This window comes from Lampetra fluviatilis, chromosome 69 (assembly GCF_964198595.1).
Source record: "Lampetra fluviatilis chromosome 69, kcLamFluv1.1, whole genome shotgun sequence".
Lineage (NCBI taxonomy): Eukaryota > Metazoa > Chordata > Hyperoartia > Petromyzontiformes > Petromyzontidae > Lampetra > Lampetra fluviatilis.
This window is the reverse complement of record NC_136343.1, coordinates 682,519-704,917: the sequence shown is the minus strand read 5'-3', so window position 1 is coordinate 704,917 and position 22,399 is coordinate 682,519. Positions and strand designations below refer to the sequence as shown.

Here is a 22,399-nt window from a genome sequence, read left to right as displayed (position 1 = left end):
ATACTAAATCCCATTTATCATTCTGATCTTCGATTTATATTGGATGTACGATACAGCACCCACTAATGTGACCTCGACTTCAAGTCCAATCTCACATAACTTGATGCAAAACGAAATCTACATTTGTCCCTGTTCATCCATAAAACCATTATAGGCAAATCTGTGCTTTAATTAGCTAAATCATAAACCCCACAGTTAAACCAAACAAACCTAAGACGTACATATAATTGCCTGTGAACTATCCCAATAATGAGAATTGGAATGGGTAACAAAGCCTTAGCCATCGCAGCACCGACGTTTTGGAACAACCTTGTTTCCTCCCTTAACATCATAAATCTTCCTTCAATAAATGTCTGAAGCAGAAGATTCATGCTGTACACAGCCTCATTTGCAAATGTGATTGGAACGTTGATCCATACCCATGTATTGATAGTTCAATATTCATGTGCAGTTGTGTCCAGGGACTGCCGTGTTGTCTTGGTGTGATCTGGGACTGTTGTTGTGTTACTGCCTTGCCCACGTTTGCATTTAGTGTTGAAAAAATCGGTAATAAAAAAACAATTGCAATTTGTAGTTATATACTTTTTTAATTAGTCATTATCAAGTTTCAGTGATTTGCATACCTTTCCTATATTTTACCCTCTGATCGGTTGTTTGTACTTTTTGTTATTGTAACTTTCTGGACATCTCGAGAAAGAGCTTCATAACTCATTAAATGAAGATGCTGATTCAGATTATATGTACAGTGAGGGAAAACAGTATTTGATTCCCTGCTGATTTTGTACGTTTGCCCACTGACAAAGAAATTATCAGTCTATCATTTTAATGGTAGGGTTATTTGAACAGTGAGAGATAGAATAACAACAACATCCAGAAAAACGCATGTAAAAAATGTTATAAATTGATTTGCATTTTAATGATTGAAATAAGTATTTGACCCCCTCTCAATCAGAAAGTGTTCTGGCTCCCAGGTGTTCTTGCGCTCCGCTCCCGATGTAAACATGATGGCGGCAGTGCAGACACTCTGACACCAGTTGTAGAGACGTTCCCACGGAAGCACTCGGAGACGGAGGTAAGTTAAGGGCTTTCGCCGAGGGTTTATTAAAGCTTAACAATAACACACAAGGGTACACAACTCCCAGGGGCTAAGGATCCTACTCTGAGTCCGGATCCCTGCCGGCTAGCTCCGGTCTCTCTCTCTCGTTTCGGATCGTGGACTCTGCCGACTCCACCGAACGGAGAGAGAAGCACCTCTACGGCTACCACCGGCTTCTCCCCAGACTCACTGTTCAATCCCTCTCTAACCCTGGTTCCCTCTTCACCCTTCTTACTCTATCCGTTCCCACAGTGACCCCGCTTACGTCACGGGGTCTCCCTTAAGTACCCTAGGAGACGTGATGTCATCGCACTGAACGGCACACCTGACGTCACCTCCCCATTTTACTCCTCTACACAGGTAACGAGCTGAGATTAGGAGCACACTCTTAAAGGGAGTGCTCCTAATCTCAGCGTGTTACCTGCATAAAAGACACCTGTTCACATAAGCAATCAATCAATCAGATTCCAAACTCTCCAGCATGGCCAAGACCAAAGAGCTCTCCCAGGATGTCAGGGACAAGATTGTAGACCTACACAAGGCTGGAATGGACCACAAGACCATTGCCAAGCAGCTTGGTGAGAAGGTGACAACAGTTGGTGCGATTATTCGCAAATGGAAGAACACAAAAGAACTGTCAATCTCCCACGGCCTGGGGCTCCATGCAAGATCTCACCTCGTGGAGTTGCAATGATCATGAGAACGGTGAGGAATCAGCCCAGAACTACACGGGAGGATCTTGTCAATGATCTCAAGGCAGCTGGGACCATAGTCACCAAGAAAACAGTTGGTAACACACTACGCCGTGAAGGACTGAAATCCTGCAGCACCCGCAAGGTCCCCCTGCTCAAGAAAGCACAAATACATGCCCGTTTGAAGTTTGCCAATGAACATCTGAATGATTCAGAGGACAACTGGGTGAAAGTGTTGTAGTCAGATGAGACCAAAATGGAGCTCTTTGGCATCAACTCAACTCGCCGTGTTTGGAGGAGGAGGAATGCTGCCTATGACCGCAAGAACACCATCTTCACCGTCAAACATGGAGGTGGAAACATTATGCTTTGGGTGTGTTTTTCTGCTAAGGGGACAGGACAACTTTACCGCATCAAAGGGACGATGGACGGGGCCATGTACCATCAAATCTTGGGTGAGACCGTCCTTCCCTCAGCCAGGGCATTGAAAATGGGTCGTGGATGGGTTTTCCAGCATGACAATGACCCAAAACACACGGCCAAGGCAACAAAGGAGTGGCTCAAGAAGAACCACATTAAGGTCCTGGAGTGGCCTAGCCAGTCTCCAGACCTTAATCCCATAGAAAATCTGTGGAGGGAGATGAAGGTTCGAGTTGCCAAACGTCAGCCTCGAAACCTTAATGACTTGGAGAAGATCTGCAAAGAGGAGTGGGACAAAATCCCTCCTGAGAAGTGTGCAAACCTGGTGACCAACTACAAGAAACGTCTGACCTCTGTGATTTCCAACAAGGGTTTTGCCACCAAGCACTAAGTCATGTTTTGCAGAGGGGTCAAATACTTATTCCCTCATTAAAATGCAAATCAATGTATAGCCTTTTTTACATGCGTTTTTCTGGATTTTGATGTTGTTATTCTGTCTCTTACTGTTCAAATAAACCTACCATTAAAATTATAGACTGATCATTTCTTTGTCAGTGGGCAAACATACAAAATCAGCAGGGGATCAAATACTTTTTTCCCTCACTGTATGTATGTTGAACTTATTTCGCACCGTAGATATCAACCGTGCTATTCAGAGGTGCGGGGTGAGGACAACAACTTATACACAACAATCAGTTCTAAAGAAATTAGTTTTCAATCTCCGTCAGATCCAGATGCCGCTATATCAGAATTATTTCAGAATGCTTGTCTGAAGTCGCTGTTTGAACAAAGCAAATCTGACTGCAGCTAAACCTGGGCAAGACAGAGTACATGATAGTTGGCTCAGAGCAGCGTCTGCGAGCATGGCAAGGCCACATCGATCCTCCACTGATTAGCAGAGCTCGCCCTCTCCGTGTGTCCAAAGTACGTTGTTGTTTTATTTTGGTAATTTATCTTCGCTTCGTTATTGTTCCCTGTGCTCACGTTGTCGTTTTTATTATTTTGGAGATCCCCCAGCACCAGGTCACTCTTGCAAATGAGACTCCTGTCCCGGTCTCTCGAGTTCTACACCCGGTTACAGACTATACACTTGAACTCACTCACTCAATCATTTACCCACTCACCTACCCTCTAGCTCACTAACTTAACCACTGATGCACTCAGCCATTCACTCACACACCATCTCACTCACCCATGCACTCACTCGCCCACCATCTCACCCAATCAACCATGCACTCACTCAATCATTCAATCACCCACCATCTCTGTCACTTATCTCCTTACTCATCTACTCACTCACCTAAGCACTCACTCCCCATGCCACTCACTCTTACAAATGAGTCTTCTATACTGGTGTCTTGAGTTCTCGCCCCGGTTAAACACAATGAACAAAAATAACAGCCCGAACTACAAAGACGTTACAAAGACATTACCATGGTGATGGTGGTAGTGTTGGTAATGGTGGTGATGATGATGGTGGTGTTGTTGATCATGGTAGTAATGATGGTAGTGATGGTGATGATGATGGTGGTGATGGTTGTGATGATAGTAAGAATGGTGATAATCGTGGTGGTTATGTAGGCGGTAATGATGATGCTGCTGCTGCTGCTGATGATGATGGTGATCATGGTGGTGGTGGTGATGATGACAGTGGTGGTGGTAATGATGGTGATGAGGGAGATGGTGGTAATGGTCGTGATGAGGGTAATGGTGGGAATGATGGTGATGGTGGTTTTCACGGTGAGGATAGTGATGATGATGGTGGTGATGATGGTCGTGATGGTGGATGTGATAATGGTGATGATTATGGCAGTTTTTGTGGTGTTTGATGTTCATGATGGTGATGATTGTGATGGTAAGCATGGTGATGTGGGTGCTGATAGTGATGATGATAATGATGGTGGTGATCATGGTGGTGATAATGATGACGGTAGTGATGATAGTAGTGGTGTTAGTCGTGGTATTGATGGTGATGAGCTTGATGTTGGTGGTGATGACGCTGATGGTAGTTTTGACGGTGGTGATTATGTTGATGGTGGTGATGATGGTCATAATGATGGTGATGATAGTGGTGATGTTAAGTAATGATTATGATGATGATGGGGTGATAGTGATAATAGTAATAATGGTGGTGATTGTGGTTGATAGTGATGCTGATGATGATGGTGGTGATGATGTTGGTGGTGATGATGATGATGATGGTGATAATGACAGTGGTGATGATGATGATGATGGTGTGATGATGGTGGTGATGGTGGTGATGGTAGTGATGATGAGGAGATGATGGTGATGATTACAGTGATGATGATGGGGTGATGATGATGGTAATGATGGTGAATCGTAGGGATGAGGAGGCGTGGTGACGCGAGTGCACACTGCAGGCGAAGGAGCGACCACACGAACCTCCGATTTGTGCTGCACCGGCGACATCGCTCACGCACGCCAACCTGAACCTCACCCTCTCCCCTCATGCTACCCCTCCATGCTCACCTCACCTCACCCTTTCCTCAATTTCACCTCACCCTCCCATCACCTCACCCTCTCTCTACCCCCTCCTTCACATCCTCTCCTCACCCACTCCTCATCCTCTCCGTCACCTTACCCTCCATTCTGCCCTCACCATCACCGTACCTCACCCTCTGTTCCACCTTCCCCTAACCGTCACTTCACCCTCTACTCACCATCCACCCTCTCCTCTGTTTCTTGGGTTCTGTCTTGGTTTCTTGAGTTTCTATCTCTCCTCATCCTCAGGATGCACGACTCAGATCCACGATCTTCAATGGTTCTTTCAAACACCCCATCCACATCACAGGGTAGAGAGGCTGCAAGAATCTCCGCCGAACCTCGTGGATCACCTCCATGGAGTCGGCGCGGTAAAACGCCAGGAGTTCACCCTCCAAGTGCAGGTGAAGGCCGATTCTGCGGGGGGAGGGGGCCCCCTTCACCGACAGTGCAGTCTTCACTCCACCATGAACCACTGATAAGTTGTTGTTACATTTCTCTAAACACCAAGACGCGTCGCTCCCTCCCAGCTGCTGTGCCTCACCACTCCCTTTCCGCGGGATCGTCCCGTACGCGACTCCAACTCGCCACCACCGCGCGTCCCCCACGTCCACCTCCCAGTAGTGGAGGCCCGACGAGAAGCTCTCACAGCACAGGGCTTGTGCACAGCAATCAAACCGGTGTGGGTGATCGGGGCGACCCTGGGAGTCACCGGTCCACATCATCGTCCTGAGATCCGAGGAGATCTGGAGTTGGTTATTAGCCGAGTTTGTGTCCAGAGTCGGTGAGCGTCGGTCTGTGACAACAGCGATGACAACATCACTACAGAACAGCATCATCACCATCATCCCCCATCACCACCATCAACATCACCAACCATCATTTTCACCATCAACAAAAACATCACAAACATCAAAAACATCACCAGCCATCCTCGCCATGAATATCAATGACAACAACATAAACATCACCATTACCACCATCATCAACACTATGAACATCAACATCATTATCGCATTAAGCAACAGTACCACCATCATTATCACCACCACTAGCACCATCACTACCATCACCACGACCATCACCACTATCCCCATCACCATCTTCATCACTATCACCAATATCACCAACACGACCAGCATCATGACCATCACAACGACCATCAAAATCATCATCACCATCACTACCATGATCACCATAACCAATACCATCAGCAAAACCATCACAACCATCACCAATGTCACCTTCTTTATAATCACCACGACCATCACTGCCATCACCATTCCCATAACTCACATTATCACTAACAGCATCATTACCACCACCATCATCATGACGACTATCACCATCATTATGACCATTATCAGCATCAGGAACTCATTTGAGGTTGAAACTGCCTAGTAGAGACCCAGGACTTGATAAGATATCACCTGCCACTGATGTTAGCCATGGCGGGTAATCAAACCCAGGTAACTGGGTTCGTAGTGCAGTGTGCTAACCACTAAACCACCGCTCCCCCCCACACACACATGCATATACATTCACAGGCACAAACTGCATCTCAACATCACAATTACCCCTGACTCGTAATGCTGATTATTTACCCAAGAACACCACACTTAGTCTCATGGCTGTGTTCAGTAGGGTCCTGGAATGGGCTGTGAACAAAAACAAAGATCCTCTGTGTAGCCTCAACAGACCATTGGGGCAAGTGCTGCTAGCGAGTGTCTATGAAGACCGGCAAGGCACACGAGGAGGTGGGTGGCCAGAACCACACCCGACCACCTTTGTCTCCCTAGTGGTGATGTTTACACAAAACTAGGTAATTATTTGAGGCTGAATCGACCTCGTGCACACACACACGGTGATAATTTATTGGGAAGATGGCCCCATCACCCATGTTTCACACTGAAGAACTCACACAGGAGTTTGGCCACAGTTCCCTCGGTGCCTTTAAGCGAAGCAATGTCCTCTTGGTTGGGAGCTGAGGGTGGAGCTTCTCTAGGCCGCCCTATCCTGTGAAAGCAGATCAGACACGGCCATCACTCACAGGATCATCACAGTTCCATCACATAGACACACATCACACAAAGCATCACGACTCACATCACAATCATTCACAGCATCACCACATACAGCATTAATTCTAGATTTGAAGCTTTCGTGACTGCAAGGATTCATACTCTTAGGTTTTGTCGGTAAAGTCACGTAGGTAAAAATAATAAAATAATAAATGAAAATAAATCAATTAAATCACGACGTTTCGGAGGCAACACAAGCTTCCGTCTTCAGGTGGAACCGTCACAGCACGATTGCTGTATCAAGTAAAGAAAATTCCAAGAGACCCGACCTTGTATATATACTTGTTGAGGGGGGAGGAGCCAGGGTGGGCAGCGGGAGAGGCTGCGGCGACTGCTGCTGGGACTGTGCCTTTGTTATGTAGATGGCAGAAGCAGGAAAGCATTTCAGGACAAAGCAACCCCCTGCTATGTTGCTGGGTGGGTAAAACTTAAAGTAGGAAACCAGTGTGTGAAAAAATAAGGTAAAACATGATAAAAAAACAAAACTGGCTGTCTATCAGTAAACTGTACGTTAACTAAAGAATAGTGCCTGTTAAATAAGATGGTTCAAATATGTGTAATTAAATCTTTTTTTGTATGGGGAATGACATCTTTCCAATGATTACTCAGTTTGTACCCATCATCACGGTGTTTGTATATCTGGATGGCTTCGTGTACAAACCTTTGATGGTAGCCAGGAGGTTTGCAGAGCACCTTGGTCTCGGAAAAGACAATCTCATGAGAGCCCACAGCGTTGTAGCAATGATCGGCAACGGCGGATGACTCAATTTTGCCGTGTTTCAGATCTGACTTGTGCTCGCGGACACGATCAGAGATATGACGTTTCGTTTCTCCAATGTAACAATCACCACAGCTGCAACTCAGTTTGTAGACTCCAGGGTATTGTAATTCAGGAATGACATCTTTCACAGATGGAATTAGATCACGGATTTTATGTACTGTACTGAATCGGACTTGGATCTTATGTTTGTTTAGAATTTTAGAGATCTTTTTGGTCACACCTGCTATGTATGGCAACGTGATAGTTTTGATCGGAGTTTCAAGTGGCTGTTTCTGTATGGTCGGAGAAACAGCCTGGCGTATGGTGCGGTCAGAGTCTCCGTTCATCCTGAGGGCCCGATGTACATGTCTTAATTCACTGGCCAGGTGGTGTTGGTCAGAAATGCCATGAGCTCTGTGGTATAGTGTTTTGATGAGAGAATTATTTTGAGACGGGTGGTGGTGGGAATCAGGTTTCAAGTAGGAATCTGTGTGGGTGACTTTCCTGTAGACAGAATGTCCCAAGGATCCGTCAGGTCTCCTCTCAAACAGAATATCTAAGAATGGTAGTTTGCATTCTTTCTCCACTTCCATGGTAAAATCTAATGGATGGGTGTCGGAATTGATGTGGTCCAAAAAGTGGTTCAATGCTGGGAGGCCATGTGGCCAAATGACGAAAGTATCATCCACATACCTCTTCCACAGGGAAGGACGCAAGGTGGACGTCTGGATGGCGTCTGATTCAAACTTTTCCATGAACACATTGGCTATTACTGGTGACAAGGGGGAGCCCATAGGGGTACCCTCATTATGTTTGTAGAAGGAGCCATTCCAGGTAAAATAAGTGTTGGTGAGGCAATGCCTAACCAACGCAGGTACATCCGACGTTTGGTCGACTTCCCTAATCGAACCAACCAAACGTCCCTCCTTAAAACCCTCGGCTGCTAGACCTCCCAGATTATATGGTCTTCCCAAGATCCATAAATAAGGCACCCCACTACGTCCCATAGTGTCCACTATCAACTCTCCTACCTACAAACTAGACCGTTTTCTATCAGATACTCTACTCCCCTTCACTGGCAAGACCGCTTCAGCAGTACTTAACTCAACCCAATTGGTCTCTATGGTCAAGGACATGGTACTGTCTCCTGACGATATCCTCGTCAGTTTTAATGTTGTATCTCTGTTTACCAAAGTTCCAGTGCCTGACACCTTAACAATTATTGAAGACTTGGTCAACATGGATTGAATTCGGATGTACCTGCGTTGGTTAGGCATTGCCTCACCAACACTTATTTTACCTGGTATGGCTCCTTCTACAAACAGAATGAGGGTACCCCTATGGGCTCCCCCTTGTCACCAGTAATAGCCAATGTGTTCATGGAAAAGTTTGAATCAGACGCCATCCAGACGTCCACCTTGCGTCCTTCCCTGTGGAAGAGGTATGTGGATGATACTTTCGTCATTTGGCCACATGGCCTCCCAGCATTGAACCACTTTTTGGACCACATAAATTCCGACACCCATCCATTAGATTTACCATGGAAGTGGAGAAAGATGGCAAACTACCATTCTTAGATATTCTGTTTGAGAGGAGACCTGACGGATCCTTGGGACATTCTTTCTACAAGAAAGTCACCCACACAGATGCCTGCTTGAAACCTGATTCCCACCACCACCCGTCTCAGAATAATTCTCTCATCAAAACACTATACCACAGAGCTCATGGCATTTCTGACCAACACCACCTGGCCAGTGAATTAAGACATGTACATCGGGCCCTCAGGATGAACGGAGACTCTGACCGCACCATCCGCCAGGCTGTTTCTCCCACCATACAGAAACAGCCACTTGAAACTCCGATCAAAACTATCACGTTGCCATACATAGCAGGCGTGACCAAAAAGATGTCTAAAATTCTAAACAAACATAAGATCCAAGTCCGATTCAGTACAGTACATAAAATCCGTGATCTAATTCCATCTGTGAAAGATGTCATTCCTGAATTACAATACCCTGGAGTCTACAAACTGAGTTGCAGCTGTGGTGATTGTTACAATGGAGAAACTAAATGTCATATCTCTGATCGTGTCCGCGAGCACAAGTCAGATCTGAAATACGGCTAAATTGAGTCATCCGTCATTGCCGATCATTACTACAACGCTGTGGGCTCTCATGAGATTGTCTTTTCCGAGACCAAGGAGCTCTGCAAACCTCCTGGCTACTATCAAAGGTTTGTACACGAAGCCATCCAGATATACAAACACAGACATAACTTCAACCGTGATAATGGGTACAAACTGAGTAATCATTGGAAAGATGTAATTAACCATACAAAAAAAGATTTAACTACACATTTAAACCATATTATTTAACAGGCACTATTCTTTAGTTAACGTACAGTTTACTGATAGACAGCCAGTTTGGTTTTGTATCATGTTTTACCTTATTTTTTACACGCTGGTTTCCTGCTTTAAGTTTTACCCACCCAGCAACATAGCAGGGGGTTGCTTTGTCCTGAAATGCTTTTCTGCTTCTGCCATCTACATAACAAAGGCACAGTCCCAGCAGCAGTCGCCGCAGCCTCTCCCGCTGCCCACCCTGGCTCCTCCCCGCTCAACCAGTTTACATAACAAAGGCTTAGTCCCAGCAGCAGCAGCCGCAGTCTCTCCCGCGGCCCATCCTGGCTCCTCCCCCCTCAACCAGTATATATACAAGGTCGGGTCTCTTGGAATTTTCTTTACTTGATACAGCAATCGTGCTGGGACGGTTCCACCTGAAGACGGAAGCTTGTGTTGCCTCCGAAACGTCGTGATTTAATTGATTTATTTTCATTTATTATTATTATTATTATTTTATTTTATTATTTTTTCCTACGTGACTTTACGGAAAAAACCTAAGAGTACACATACAGCATGATCACTCGCAGCATCATCACAATCAACACAACCACTCACAGTTTCACCACTGACAGCATCATCACACAGCATCCCCACACACAGCCAGTGTCTCACTGCCCGTGCCTCGCAATCAGTCCCATGTTGTCGTGTTGCGAGTGATAGTGGTCTTTTACCTGCACGTCTCCTCCAGGTGCCCCTATGGGAGAGAGAGAGAGGGAGAGGTGCATGACTGTGACTCTGCCTCGATTCCCATGGGATCAGCGGATTTCCCACTCCAACACCGCGGGTGGAATTTACACCACAAAGTCTTGGCTTATGACCTCATGAGCATCAACACTGACTTACATTGCAAACATCGTCGTGAGTGGGGATGACAGCACGCAAGGACCGAGCAAAATTTCCGGCCGTGCGTGACAAAGCACAGTCGATGTGAAAACCTCATTCACGATCCTCAACTCTGACGCTGCCGAGGGCTCTGTGCAAATAGCGACACCAGAGACTCATCGCTCACCTGCAGGAAGGCGAGCGAGTCTCTCTCCTGCGCTAGGCCCTCCAGACGAGCGGCTGCTGCCTGGAGCTCGCCGATCTCGCGCTTGTAGTGAGCGATGTTCTTCTCGATCTGGGTCAGCAGCTCGCGCTGCTTCTTGGACGCACGAGCCAGAGCCGCCTTCTCGTCCTCGTCCAGAGCTGCTCTCATGCGGGCGAACTCGACTTTGATTCGCTGTCTCACCCCGGTCATCGATCCCTGCCAGGGCGTGTGATATGTTTTTATTAACTAATTCACGAAGGAGTTCATCTCGCAATGGTTGATCTATGTCTTATGGAGGTGGCGTTGACACCACTCTTTCCTGAATCATAAATGGAAAAACAACTGTGGCCACACAATGCAAACTATTGGCAATAAAGTAAACTTATAGAGACCCATAGATATACCTCGCGATCCATAGAGATACATAAAGACTCAGATATAGAGACCCGTAGAGAAACACAGAGACACATGAAGACAAATAGAGATGCATATAGGCTCAAATATTTGAGTCAATATAGGGCAGTGTGACTGTGGTCATACAACCCAAACTATGGATGTATACTAAACCCATGGCGACACTCAGAGATACACCGAGACCCATTGAGATGCATTAACGTCAATCCACACTCGTGCCACTGTGGGTATGCAACCCACACTATGGGAGACGTTTTGACCTGTAACCCCGGTGACCTGTGCATCACGACCTCAGTAGCCAATTAACAATTCAATTGTCACCTATCATAACCCTGCAAATTACACAGGACTCAATCGCAAAAATTACATCACAATTCTGAGAAAAATAAGGAATTTAAATAATAATTAAATATGAACCCCACCTTTTCGGAGAGTTGCGCAAGGTGTGTGTAATGCGAGCAGAGTTGCAAAGCAAAAGGTCATAATTAAAGCTGCCTGATCAGCAACGCCTCCAAGCTGTATTCCTACCACAAAACAAGCCCAGCTGGGACTAGACACGAGAGCTGGGTTTCGTGACTGGGCAGTGATAAGATCGGTGCACCGGTGAGAACTGGACATGCAATTTGGTAACCGTACCTCGAAGTGTCTCTGTGCTGTCGAATACGCCTTTTAAATTAAAATGAACTTTAATGCTCATGTAATGCGGGCGTAAAGGGCTTGGCGGATGTGACGTCATGTGGGGGAGGAGTCAGGGTCACGTGAGAGGGAGATGGTATAGCGGTGAGACAGGAAGAGATCGGGGCAGTCGGGCAAGGAAAGAATGGAGACTGGACGAGGGTGAGGCCAAGGAGGGCGAAAGCTGGGAGCAGCGAGGGCAGCCGGAGAGGCTGCGTGTGAGAGACAGCAGCGAGGCTGCTAGGGGCTACAGCAGCCAGCCTGGAGCTGCAGAGCAAGAGGGCTACGGGAGCGACAGCAGCCGGAGGGGCTGCGTGTGGGGGAACAGCAGCAAGGCTGCTAGAGGCTACAGGAGCGACACGAGGAGACCAGCAAAGAGGCTATTGGCGGCGACGGGTGCGGCAGCAGCGTCGGCGCCGAGCGGAGGGTCTGAGAGTGAGACAGCCGTGTGGGAAGAGAAGAACGAACCCGAATAAAGGACACCAGACCAGATACTGTGGTCGAGTCCATTTATTACAATCACATAGCCAATTTCAATATACTGAATGGGAGTGTACTACGTGAATAGGTTACGTGAATATGCACATCGTATAAAGCACACTGCGTGCATTCAGTGTATTGCGCGGTTGTGGCTTTACAGATATTACTCATTACTGATGTTTGTCATCGCTGGGAGTTGATCTCAGGTGACTTGAGTTCATAGCACAATGCGATACATATTGTAAACATATATATAATGTGAACCCTGCCACCAATGTACTGGATAACAGGTATGTGCCACCTCATCTGGCCAGAATAGATATATAACAGAAGATGAAGTGGCAGTTCACATGGTGATATCAGGCTCCCATCCTAAGAATGTGGAATTTCCACGACTGATTCAGTTCCTCATTGCAGATGAGAACCACTTATTTGCTTGTCCTGGGTATTGAGGCGCATTGACCGTTGTGTCTTTAGTCCCACGATGTTTTTCAGAGCCAATGGAAGTCCACGTGAATGAATGGAGTTGTCCTCCATCACAAACCCTACTCAGGGTGGAGTTACGAGGGTCACAGGGTCCGTTCCAGATGCGGTACCTGCACGTCCCTGTGAGCGGCCTCCATCTGCTTTATGGACTCCTCCGCCTCCCTCCTCTTCTCCTCCACCGCCCGCGTCTCCTCTCCCACTTGTTTCTGTGAGAGACGTCACCAGGGAAGATTACACTCACTCTCTGAGCGCCCCCTCTCACCCCCGCTCCACACGGACCCCTCCACAGTGACGGTTCCATCTCCAGGCTGCAGCGACCCCTGTGCAGCAATGGAGGCTGGGGGAGCGAGCACTGCAGGAAACCGATTTCACGAGGAGCTCACACGACTGCTGGAGCATTTTGTGTTTAGTTGTCATTCCCCCGCACCTCCGATAAGCACGGTTGGCTATGTTTGGTGCACTCTCTGTTCCAGCTACTTCCCTCCGGCAGAAGGCTGCGGTCCATCAGGACCAAAACCTTACGTCATAAAAACAGTTTCTTCCCATCCGCTGTTGGCCTCTTCAGCAAGGCCAAGGGTTTAAAATGACTTTTACACTTACTTTAACATTTTATCTACAAAATTACACCTTGCCATATTTACAACATGTTACCCTATTTGTATTTTAAGATTGTATATTACGGCTAGTTTACATTTTATATTGTATACTTATTACATTTTTTACATACTTTAGCCCCTTAGTATTAGTTAGACTTTGTCATTTTAGTATAGTTAGACTGTATACCACTTATTTAAGTTTTAAGATTCCTACATGTTGAATGTATGCGCCTTCCTGCCATAGTAAATTCCTTGTCTGTGCAAACTTTCATGGCGAATAAAACCCTTTCTGATTCTGATTATTGCTGGGCTCACATAACACGCGCAGGAGCCTAAGCCTGTGGACCCAATCACTCTCCACTGGTACCTGAGTCGTGGGCGGGGCTACCTGAGCAGTGGGTGGGGCTCTGAGTAGTGAGTAGGGCTCTGAGTAATTGGTGGAAAAGGCACCGCGAAATGTTAATCTGCGTTGCCACGTATACAGGAGGTCGTGGTTTCGATCCTGACCCTGACACCTGTATATTTGGAATTTGTTCTTCCCATGGTCGCATGGATTTTTGTCCAGGTCCTCCAGTTTTTCCTTTACATTTAGAAACGTGCGTTTAGAGCAGGGGTCCTCAAACTACGGCCCGCGGGCCACATGCGGCCCGCCGAGGACATTTATCCGGCCCATGGTCACTAATTGGGCTGCGCTTGTGAGCACTAATTGGGCTGCGCTGGTGAGCACTCATTGGGCTGCGCTGGTGAGCACTCATTGGGCTGCGGTGGCGAGCACTGATTGAGCTGCGGTGGTGGGCACTCATTGTGCCCACCGCACTGCGATCTGTGAACAAAACTGCAGGTGTAATTAACTTTTTAATGGCACCCGCACCAGTGTGAGCCTGGGGTAAAAGCGGAGTTCCCCCAATCAGACTGCATTGATGGGCAGTGCAGTCTGTATGTCTCTGTGTGGGCAAAGTTATTGCTGGTATATTGTTTTTGTAGCGCTGTATATATATAGGTATTTTACTAATAACAATTTTGACTCCCTAGGAAACAATGATGTCAAGAAAGAGAAAAATTGACTCGGAGTGTAGGATATTCAAAGAACAGTGGACTTATGATTACTTTTTCATGCAGTACAAGGAAAGAGCTGTGTGTCTGATATGCCAGAATATAGTGTCTGTGTTCAAAGAATACAATTTACGCCGACACTATGAAACTCAACATAAAGATAAATATGATTGTTTGGTCGGAGAAGTGAGAAAAGATAAAATATTAAAACTGAAAAATACATTAACAACTCGGCAAAATACTTTTGTGAAGCAGAAGCAGCTAAATATTTCATCACTGCGAGCAAGTTTTCAAGTTGCCAAGCTAATAGCGTGCACTGGCAGACCATTCGTGGAGGGAGAATTTGTTAAAGAATGCCTTCTTTCTGTTGCCAAAGAGATGTGTCCAGAGAAGGCCGATTTATTTAGTACAGTGAGTCTTTCAGGACCTACAATTACACGGAGGATTGAAGAAATGGAAGACAATTTGCATCAGCATTTGCAAAACTCCACAAAAAAACTTTCCTATTTTTCCTTGGCACTCGACGAAAGCAATGATGTTCGTGATTCTGCACAACTTCTAATTTTTATTCGTGGGACGAATGACGATTTCGAAGTCACAGAAGAGCTTGCTGCACTGCAAAGCATCAAAGGAACAACTACAGGAGAGGATATCTATGAAAAGGTTTGCAAAACTGTGCATGGTTTGGAGCTGAACTGGGCTCAACTAGCCAGTGTGACAACTGATGGTGCTCCTAGCATGGTGGGGTCTAAGAAAGAAGTAATTGCTCGCATTAACCAAGAGATGGACAAACATAACCATTCTCATCCAATAGCCATACACTGCCTCATCCACCAACAAGCGCTGTGTAGTAAATCACTGAAGTGGGACTCTGTTATGAAAATTGTGGTATCTTGTGTTAACTTCATTAGAGCTCAAGCCCTAAACCACAGACAATTTCAGGAATTTCTGTCTGAGCTAAATGTTGACTATGAAGATGTTCTGTACTACACAGAAGTCCGTTGGCTGAGTCGAGGGAGAGTTTTAAAACGTTTCTATGACTTACTTCCACAGATTACAGCTTTTCTGCTTTCAAAAAACAAAGAAGTACCAGAGCTCAATGATGCAGAATGGAAATGGCACCTTGCCTTTCTGACAGATGTAACAGAGCTACTCAACAGTTTCAATGTGCAACTTCAAGGAAAGGGGAAGCTCATCTGTGATATGCAATCACATGTCAAAGCATTTGAAGTAAAAATAGGCATTCTCATCAAACAAGTGAAGGAGGAAAACTTCTGCCATCTCCCCACAACTCAAAATCTGTTAGCGGAAAAACCATTGGTTGCATTCCCAAACAAAACATGTGGATTCACTGGAAAAATTGCAAAAGGAGTTACAATTTAGATTTAAAGAGCTTCATCTCCATGAACAGGACATACAGCTTTTCTGTAACCCATTTTCTATTGACATTGAAAATGTGGATACAATTTACCAAATGGAACTGGCTGAACTGCAGAATTGTGACTCTCTGAAAGACGCATTCAAGTCAAGCAGCCTTCATAATTTCTATGAATCTCTCCCCTCTGAGACATATCCTCATCTCAGGAACCATGCACTCAAAATGGCAACCACCTTTGGCAGCACTGATATCTGTGAACAGACTTTTTCCAGAATGAAACATTTGAAATCTCCAACCAGATCTAGACTAACGGATGCACACTTGCATCACTTGTTACGACTAGCAGTGACAAATATGGAACCGGACATTGACCATCTCATTAGCCAAAAGCAGGCCCATATTTCCCATTGAAATACTGGCAAGTTTGTTGATTTAACTTTACTTGTTCTTCATTTTAAATATTGTATTTGTTCTCGTTTTGTTTCTTCACTTCAAAATAAGATATATGCAGTGTGCATAGGAATTTGTTCATAGTTTTTTTTAACTATAGTCCGGCCCTCCAATGGTCTGAGGGACAGTGAACTGGCCCCCTGTTTAAAAAGTTTGAGGACCCCTGGTTTAGAGTATTTGGCTGCTATGAATTTCGACGTCATAAGCCACTTCTTGGAGCTGTCATTTGTGGCCAGGTTTGCGTCTGAAAAAGAGCTACATAGCACTGTGAGCTTCACCTGGTAAAATAAAAAAAAAATAGTTTTAGTTACGTTTTACATGGTACAAGGAGGGACTGCCATGTCTCAGTTGAGTGTTGGAGAAATTCGGTGAAGAGAATCTTGATGAAAATATAAATACGGTCACGAAATACTTGGTCTGTCAAGTCCAGTGACCCGGTAGCTGCTGTAGAGTGCGGCGCTAAACTGGGACAGACCGGCACGAGGCTTCCAAGCGGTGAGCACTGCGACTCACGCAGTCCCAGTCGTTTTACATTTCGTTCACATTTTGGGGAATGCTCCTCTATTCCACAAACCACTTTTTTGTATACAAACCACGGTCTATGCACTCACGTCATTTTGAGAAAATATTGTATCCATTAAAGTCCTTCAGTTTTATAAAATATACTAAGAGCACATTTATAAATTTGTCAGATAACAGGATTGATAATAACATGTTTTCGTACTCTTAGGTTTTTTCGGTAAAGTCACGTAGGTAAAAAATTAACTAAAAATTTATAAAAGTAAAATAAAAATCACGACGTTTCGGAGGCAACACAAGCTTCCGTCTTCAGGTGGAACCGTCACAGCACGCTTGCAAGCGTCACAGCACGCTTGCAAGCGTCGTGATTTAAATTGTACTTTTATTAATTGTTATTTCATTTTTTACCTACGTGACTTTACCGAAAAAACCTAAGAGTATGAATCCTTGCAGTCACGAAAGCTTCAAATCTAGAAAGAACATGTTTTCGTATTATTTCTGCACTATAACAACCTCAGCATACTTTATATTAAATCAAGGTTGTTAAAATTTGAAGAAACAATGGGAGGCTGAGAGAGGAATAATATAATATTTAGTTGGATATTATTGTTCAGTTAGTACTTGAAAATAATGACTTCACACAAGAGAGGTTCCAGCTCACACACGCAGACCGTCTCACCTCCCGTGTCTTGTGCTCATCCTCTAGCGTAGCCACATCGTGACCCTTGTGGTCTCCTGCAATGGTGCAGGTTGTGCAGACCAAGCTCTTGTCCTGTCGGCAGTAAAACTTGATCTTCTTTCTGTGTTTCTTGCATTTGCGTTCTTCAGGATTCGTACCTGGATCCACCAGAATGTGGCTACTTAACTTTGCGTTCTCCTGATGAGGCTTTACATGAGTCGCACAGTAGGATATATCACACTTGAGGCAGGTGTTGGAGGCAGCAGTCGTGCCATCGTTGCAAAAGTCACACAAGACCACGGTGGCCAATTCATCTGCGGCACTGCGCTGCTCCACCAGGTTGGCGAGCGTCACGCTCTTGTTCAGCTTGGGCCTCTGAGGGAAGGTCACTCGGCACTGCGGGCAGGAGAAGGACTCTGCCGCATCCCAGGCGCCCTCTACGCACTTGAGGCAGAACGAGTGGCCGCAGCTGAGCGTGCAGGGGCAGCGGAAGGCGTCCAGGCAGATGGTGCAGGTCAACTCCCCTGGGGCATCGATACCGCTGGAAGCTGCACTCGCCATGGCCCCGTGGCTTCACTCAGAGATGGACGCTGGTTGGAGCTCAGGCAGTCTCTGACTGTAGCTCAGGCAGTGGCTAGCTGTGTATGAGACGAAAACACAGGAACAAGCCTTCTGACTGTGAAGGAGGGAAGTACAAACACTTCTGGTTTTATTTCCATATCACGTGATACGCCCTGGATTGTGCTGACAGACAAACCAGTAAGAGTCCTCTGCTCCAGGGGTGGCTGAATAAAGACTCCGGTGACGTCGCCTCGTCTCAAATCCTCATCCTCACACACCTCACCTCATCTCACCTCATCTGAACTCACCTCAATATCTCCTCAACTCACCTAAACTGAACTTGGAGGGGAGCGCTGCTCGTAAACTCGTTGAGCAATCATTTGTGGCCAGGTTGCGTCTGAAAAAATATCTAATAGTTCAGTGGGGTCTTATCTCGTATGATACAACAAAATATTTGTAGTTTGTTTTTATAAATGTCTCTAACTGATTTGTCTACGTTTCCTACACTTTGCACTCCTGTCGTGTTGTTGTATTGCTTGTTGTTATAACGTTCTGACCTGCCCCGACTGGACATGTAAAAAAGAGCTTTATAGCTCATCGGATTCCACCAGTATGAATACTTGTTCTCATTCGGTTGCCTCTACCCTCTCTGCTCCACGATATTTTATATTTCAGCTTCACTTTTCTTGCTTATTTAAATCGTTAAACTACTTAATTAAACAATTAAGATTTGACTTAAAACTTTCGTGACTGAATGAATTCAAATTATATGGTTCTTTCGGTGAAGTCACATAGTGACTTTAGTGACAATACCGAAATAACCAAAGAGTAAAGTGAAAAAAAAATATTATAATTTTATTGTTTTTTTTCTAGTAGTGACTTTACCTAAAGAACCAAAGAGTATGGGATTCCTGCTGTCACGAAAGCTTTAAATCAAGATTTATTCACTTTATTTTCATTATTTTATTGTTATTATTTTTTCTTTGATCTACGTGACTTTATTGAAAGAACCATAGACAATTAAACAATGTGTCGGGTGTCTAGTTCTCGAGCTGTGAGACGCCTGTGAAGTTGCTCGCCTTCAACTCAGTCATGTGGCTGCGGCTCACTGCTCTGTGTCGTGCAGAGACAAAGCTCCCCTGTGTTGGAGGTGCGGGTGTAGACAGGCTAGTGGAGAGGCGAGCGTAATCTTTAGTCTGAGTGTGATAGGCTAGTGGGGTAAGAAGCTAGTGGAGATACAGCGCGAGCGAGAGTCCATGACAGCTTAGAAAAGTGGGGAGTAACAGGCTAGCGGAGCGAGAGAGAATAAGCTCGAAGTAGCAGGCTAGCGGAGGAAGAGAGGAAGAGAGGAAGAGATTGCGACAGGAGTACGTGGTGTGAACGTGAGGAGCATCCGTGTGGGATGCTGCAAATAAAGTGACACAGGAGAAAAAGACGAAATTGCCCGTGTGAATAAATACCACACTACATATGCGTAGTGCTTGAGATACGCGTCACGCGCTGGGTCGGTGTGCGCGCACGCGGCGGACAGTGAGGACACAGGGCGCTGATTGGCTGGTCGTTGTTGTTGTCCAAATTAAGGTGGCGTGATGGTTAAGGGTGCTAGCAGGTGGTAATTAAGGGTGCAGTGCGCTGTTGTCGGAGAGAGGCGCCGGTGTGTCTGGAAAAACAACGCCACGTGGCAGCGGGGGCTGGGGGCGAGTGGGGGCTGGGGGCGAGTGGCGTCGCCTGATTAATTAGGAGTTAATTGGTTTAGTGATAAAGTGAGGGGTTGTGGAGTGAGACGGGAGTTCGTGCCTGGGAGGAGAGACAGATGGAGAGACGGAGCGGCAGAGTGAGTATAGCGTAGGGTAGCAGTGGAGAAGTGTAGGGTAGCAGTGGAGAAGTGTTGGGTAGCAGTGGAGAAGTGTAGGGTAGCAGTGGAGAAGCGTAGAGCAACAGAGAGACGACGGAGAGTAGGAAGCGGCTGGAGCATGGAAGAACTGGTGTAGTTACGACTGAGTGGGACGGCGGAGCTGATAAAGAGCAGCCGAGTTGGAGAGAGAGAGAGAGGAGAGTCGACGGAGGAGTAGAGGGGAGCGAGCGAGGCCAACGGAACGCGGCGAGCGAGTGGGGAGAAGAGTTGTGGGTCGGTGTGAGCGGAGGAACATTGAGCGGCGTTGACGGGAGAGATGTGGAACAATGTACGCGGAATAAAGTAACGAGGAAAGACAAGAAACTGTCGTGTCGGTTCGAGCACTACATATGTATGGGTCTCTGAATAGGGGTCTCTATGGGACTCTGCGGGTCTATGTATGGATATGTGGGTATCTATGGGACCGAGTATGGGTCTCTGTATGTGTCTATGTATGGGTCTCTAAGCACCAGAATCTGCATTTATACTGCAGGAGGAATCCGAAAAGCTCTGAAACTCTTTCCACACAGGTGTCCAGTCGGGGGCCACTGGGGTCAGAACGTTACAATAACAAACACACAACGCGCGCACAAGACACGACGGGAGGGGCAGCGTACAGGAGAAGTAAACAAATCACTCAACAGATTGTCTACAAACAGCAGCAAGCTGTGTGTGTATAGAGAGCAGCAGTGCACGCGTGTGGATCACTCGCACACAGCGCGTCACTCTCACCACACCGTCAGTCGCCAGTCGCTTAAACACCTCCACCCTACCACCACCAACTCAACGTCGCGACTTAAAGACACAAATATAAATAGGAGTAGATATTAATTGAAACGTTATTAAAGTTGTTTTTTAATTTCCCTCCCCACCGCCGCCGACCGAGCGTGACCAGCATCGGCCTAGGCCGGCCTACCGAGCACCTCGCGTCTCGGCCGGTACGGATTCTATCCGAGGGACGGTGTCTCTCGCGGCATCGCCTCAGAGGGGTGGTTTAAACGCCTCGGCCTTTTTACGGGGGGGGGGGGCTTCTTTGTCTGTCGCTCTCTCTCGGGAGGGGGGGGAAACAAAGACGGCTGGGAGGGGGGGTGAGGGGGGGGACTCACGGTGATGAGGCGTTGCAGGACTCCAGGCGACTCGGTCAACAACGGGGAACGGAGAACTCGATCCGAATCGATTAGTAGTTATAACGCAGTTGAGGCATCGATTCCAATTCCTCTAGCGACATCGTTGAGTTGGGAGGGGGGTCGTTCTAGAATTCCGACATCATTTTACATCGCGATTCGATTTCCAGTTAAGTTGAATACACTGCAAACACGATCCGAGTCGTGGTTCAAATATTAGTGGATCGATCCACCAATTACATTCAGAATATTTATTGCGATTGCAGGAGTCCAGTCGGGGTCACGGGGTCAGCAAGTTACTGTGTCACTGTAGTGTATGGTGTAGTGTGCAGTGTATAGTGTAGTGTATAGTAGTGTAGTGTATAATATAGTGTATAGGGTAGTGTACAGTAGTGTATATTGTAGTGTATAGTTATGTATAGTGTAATGTATAGTGTCGTGTATAGTAGTGTTTCCTATAGTGTATGGTGTAGTGTAGTGTATAGTAGTGTATAGTATTGTGTAGTGTATAGTGTCGTTTATAGTAATGCATAGTGTAGTCTATTGTAGTGTATTGTGTAGTGTATAGTAGTGTGCTGTGTAGTGTATAGTAGTGTCGTGTATTGTAGAGTATTGTGTAGTATTCAGTGAAGTGTATTGCATAGTGTATACCAGTGTATATTGGAGTGTATAATACTATAGTGTATAGGAGTCTATAGTAGTGTACAGTATAGTAGTGTATAATAGTGCAGTATAGTAGTCTAGAGTAGTGTAGTGTCGAGTAGTGTATAGTAGTGGAGTGTCATTGTGTCACATGGTACAAATAAGTGGCAAACGAAAATACAATGGAGGGTGGGGTCCACCTGCATAGGGAAAGCGGGTGATCGAAAATTAGAAACACCTGCAGCAAACAAAGTGTCAGTCACCACCAGAGACTAGAGGGTGAATGGAGGACGACCCCAGGCCATTCCGTCTCTTGAGCTCCAGCTAGCAGGGGACGAGAGCGGTACCCAGAAATCGGTCACGCTTCCAGCTTGGACACCCGGTGGGGAGCAGGGAAGGGGCAGAGGAGCACAAGGAGGCTGCCTCTGACACCTCCCTATGGCAGAAAGGAGCCAGCAGGGGCCGGCTC

At 46.2% G+C, this 22,399-nt stretch overlaps 1 protein-coding gene across 1 annotated transcript; it reads right to left on the bottom strand.

The window, feature by feature from the left end:
* Positions 1-1,073: 1,073 nt before the first annotated feature.
* LOC144952724 (E3 ubiquitin/ISG15 ligase TRIM25-like) lies at positions 1,074-21,343 on the bottom strand. Its single transcript, XM_078883213.1, has 7 exons — positions 21,271-21,343; positions 17,710-18,347; positions 13,145-13,240; positions 10,962-11,195; positions 10,624-10,646; positions 6,632-6,726; positions 1,074-5,506 (listed from the first exon to the last, which is right to left on the bottom strand). The coding sequence occupies exons 2-7, from the start codon at positions 18,268-18,270 to the stop codon at positions 4,956-4,958; spliced, it is 1,560 nt and encodes a 519-aa protein (XP_078739339.1). The 5' UTR covers positions 18,271-18,347; positions 21,271-21,343; the 3' UTR covers positions 1,074-4,955.
* Between the last annotated feature and the right edge of the window lie 1,056 nt (positions 21,344-22,399).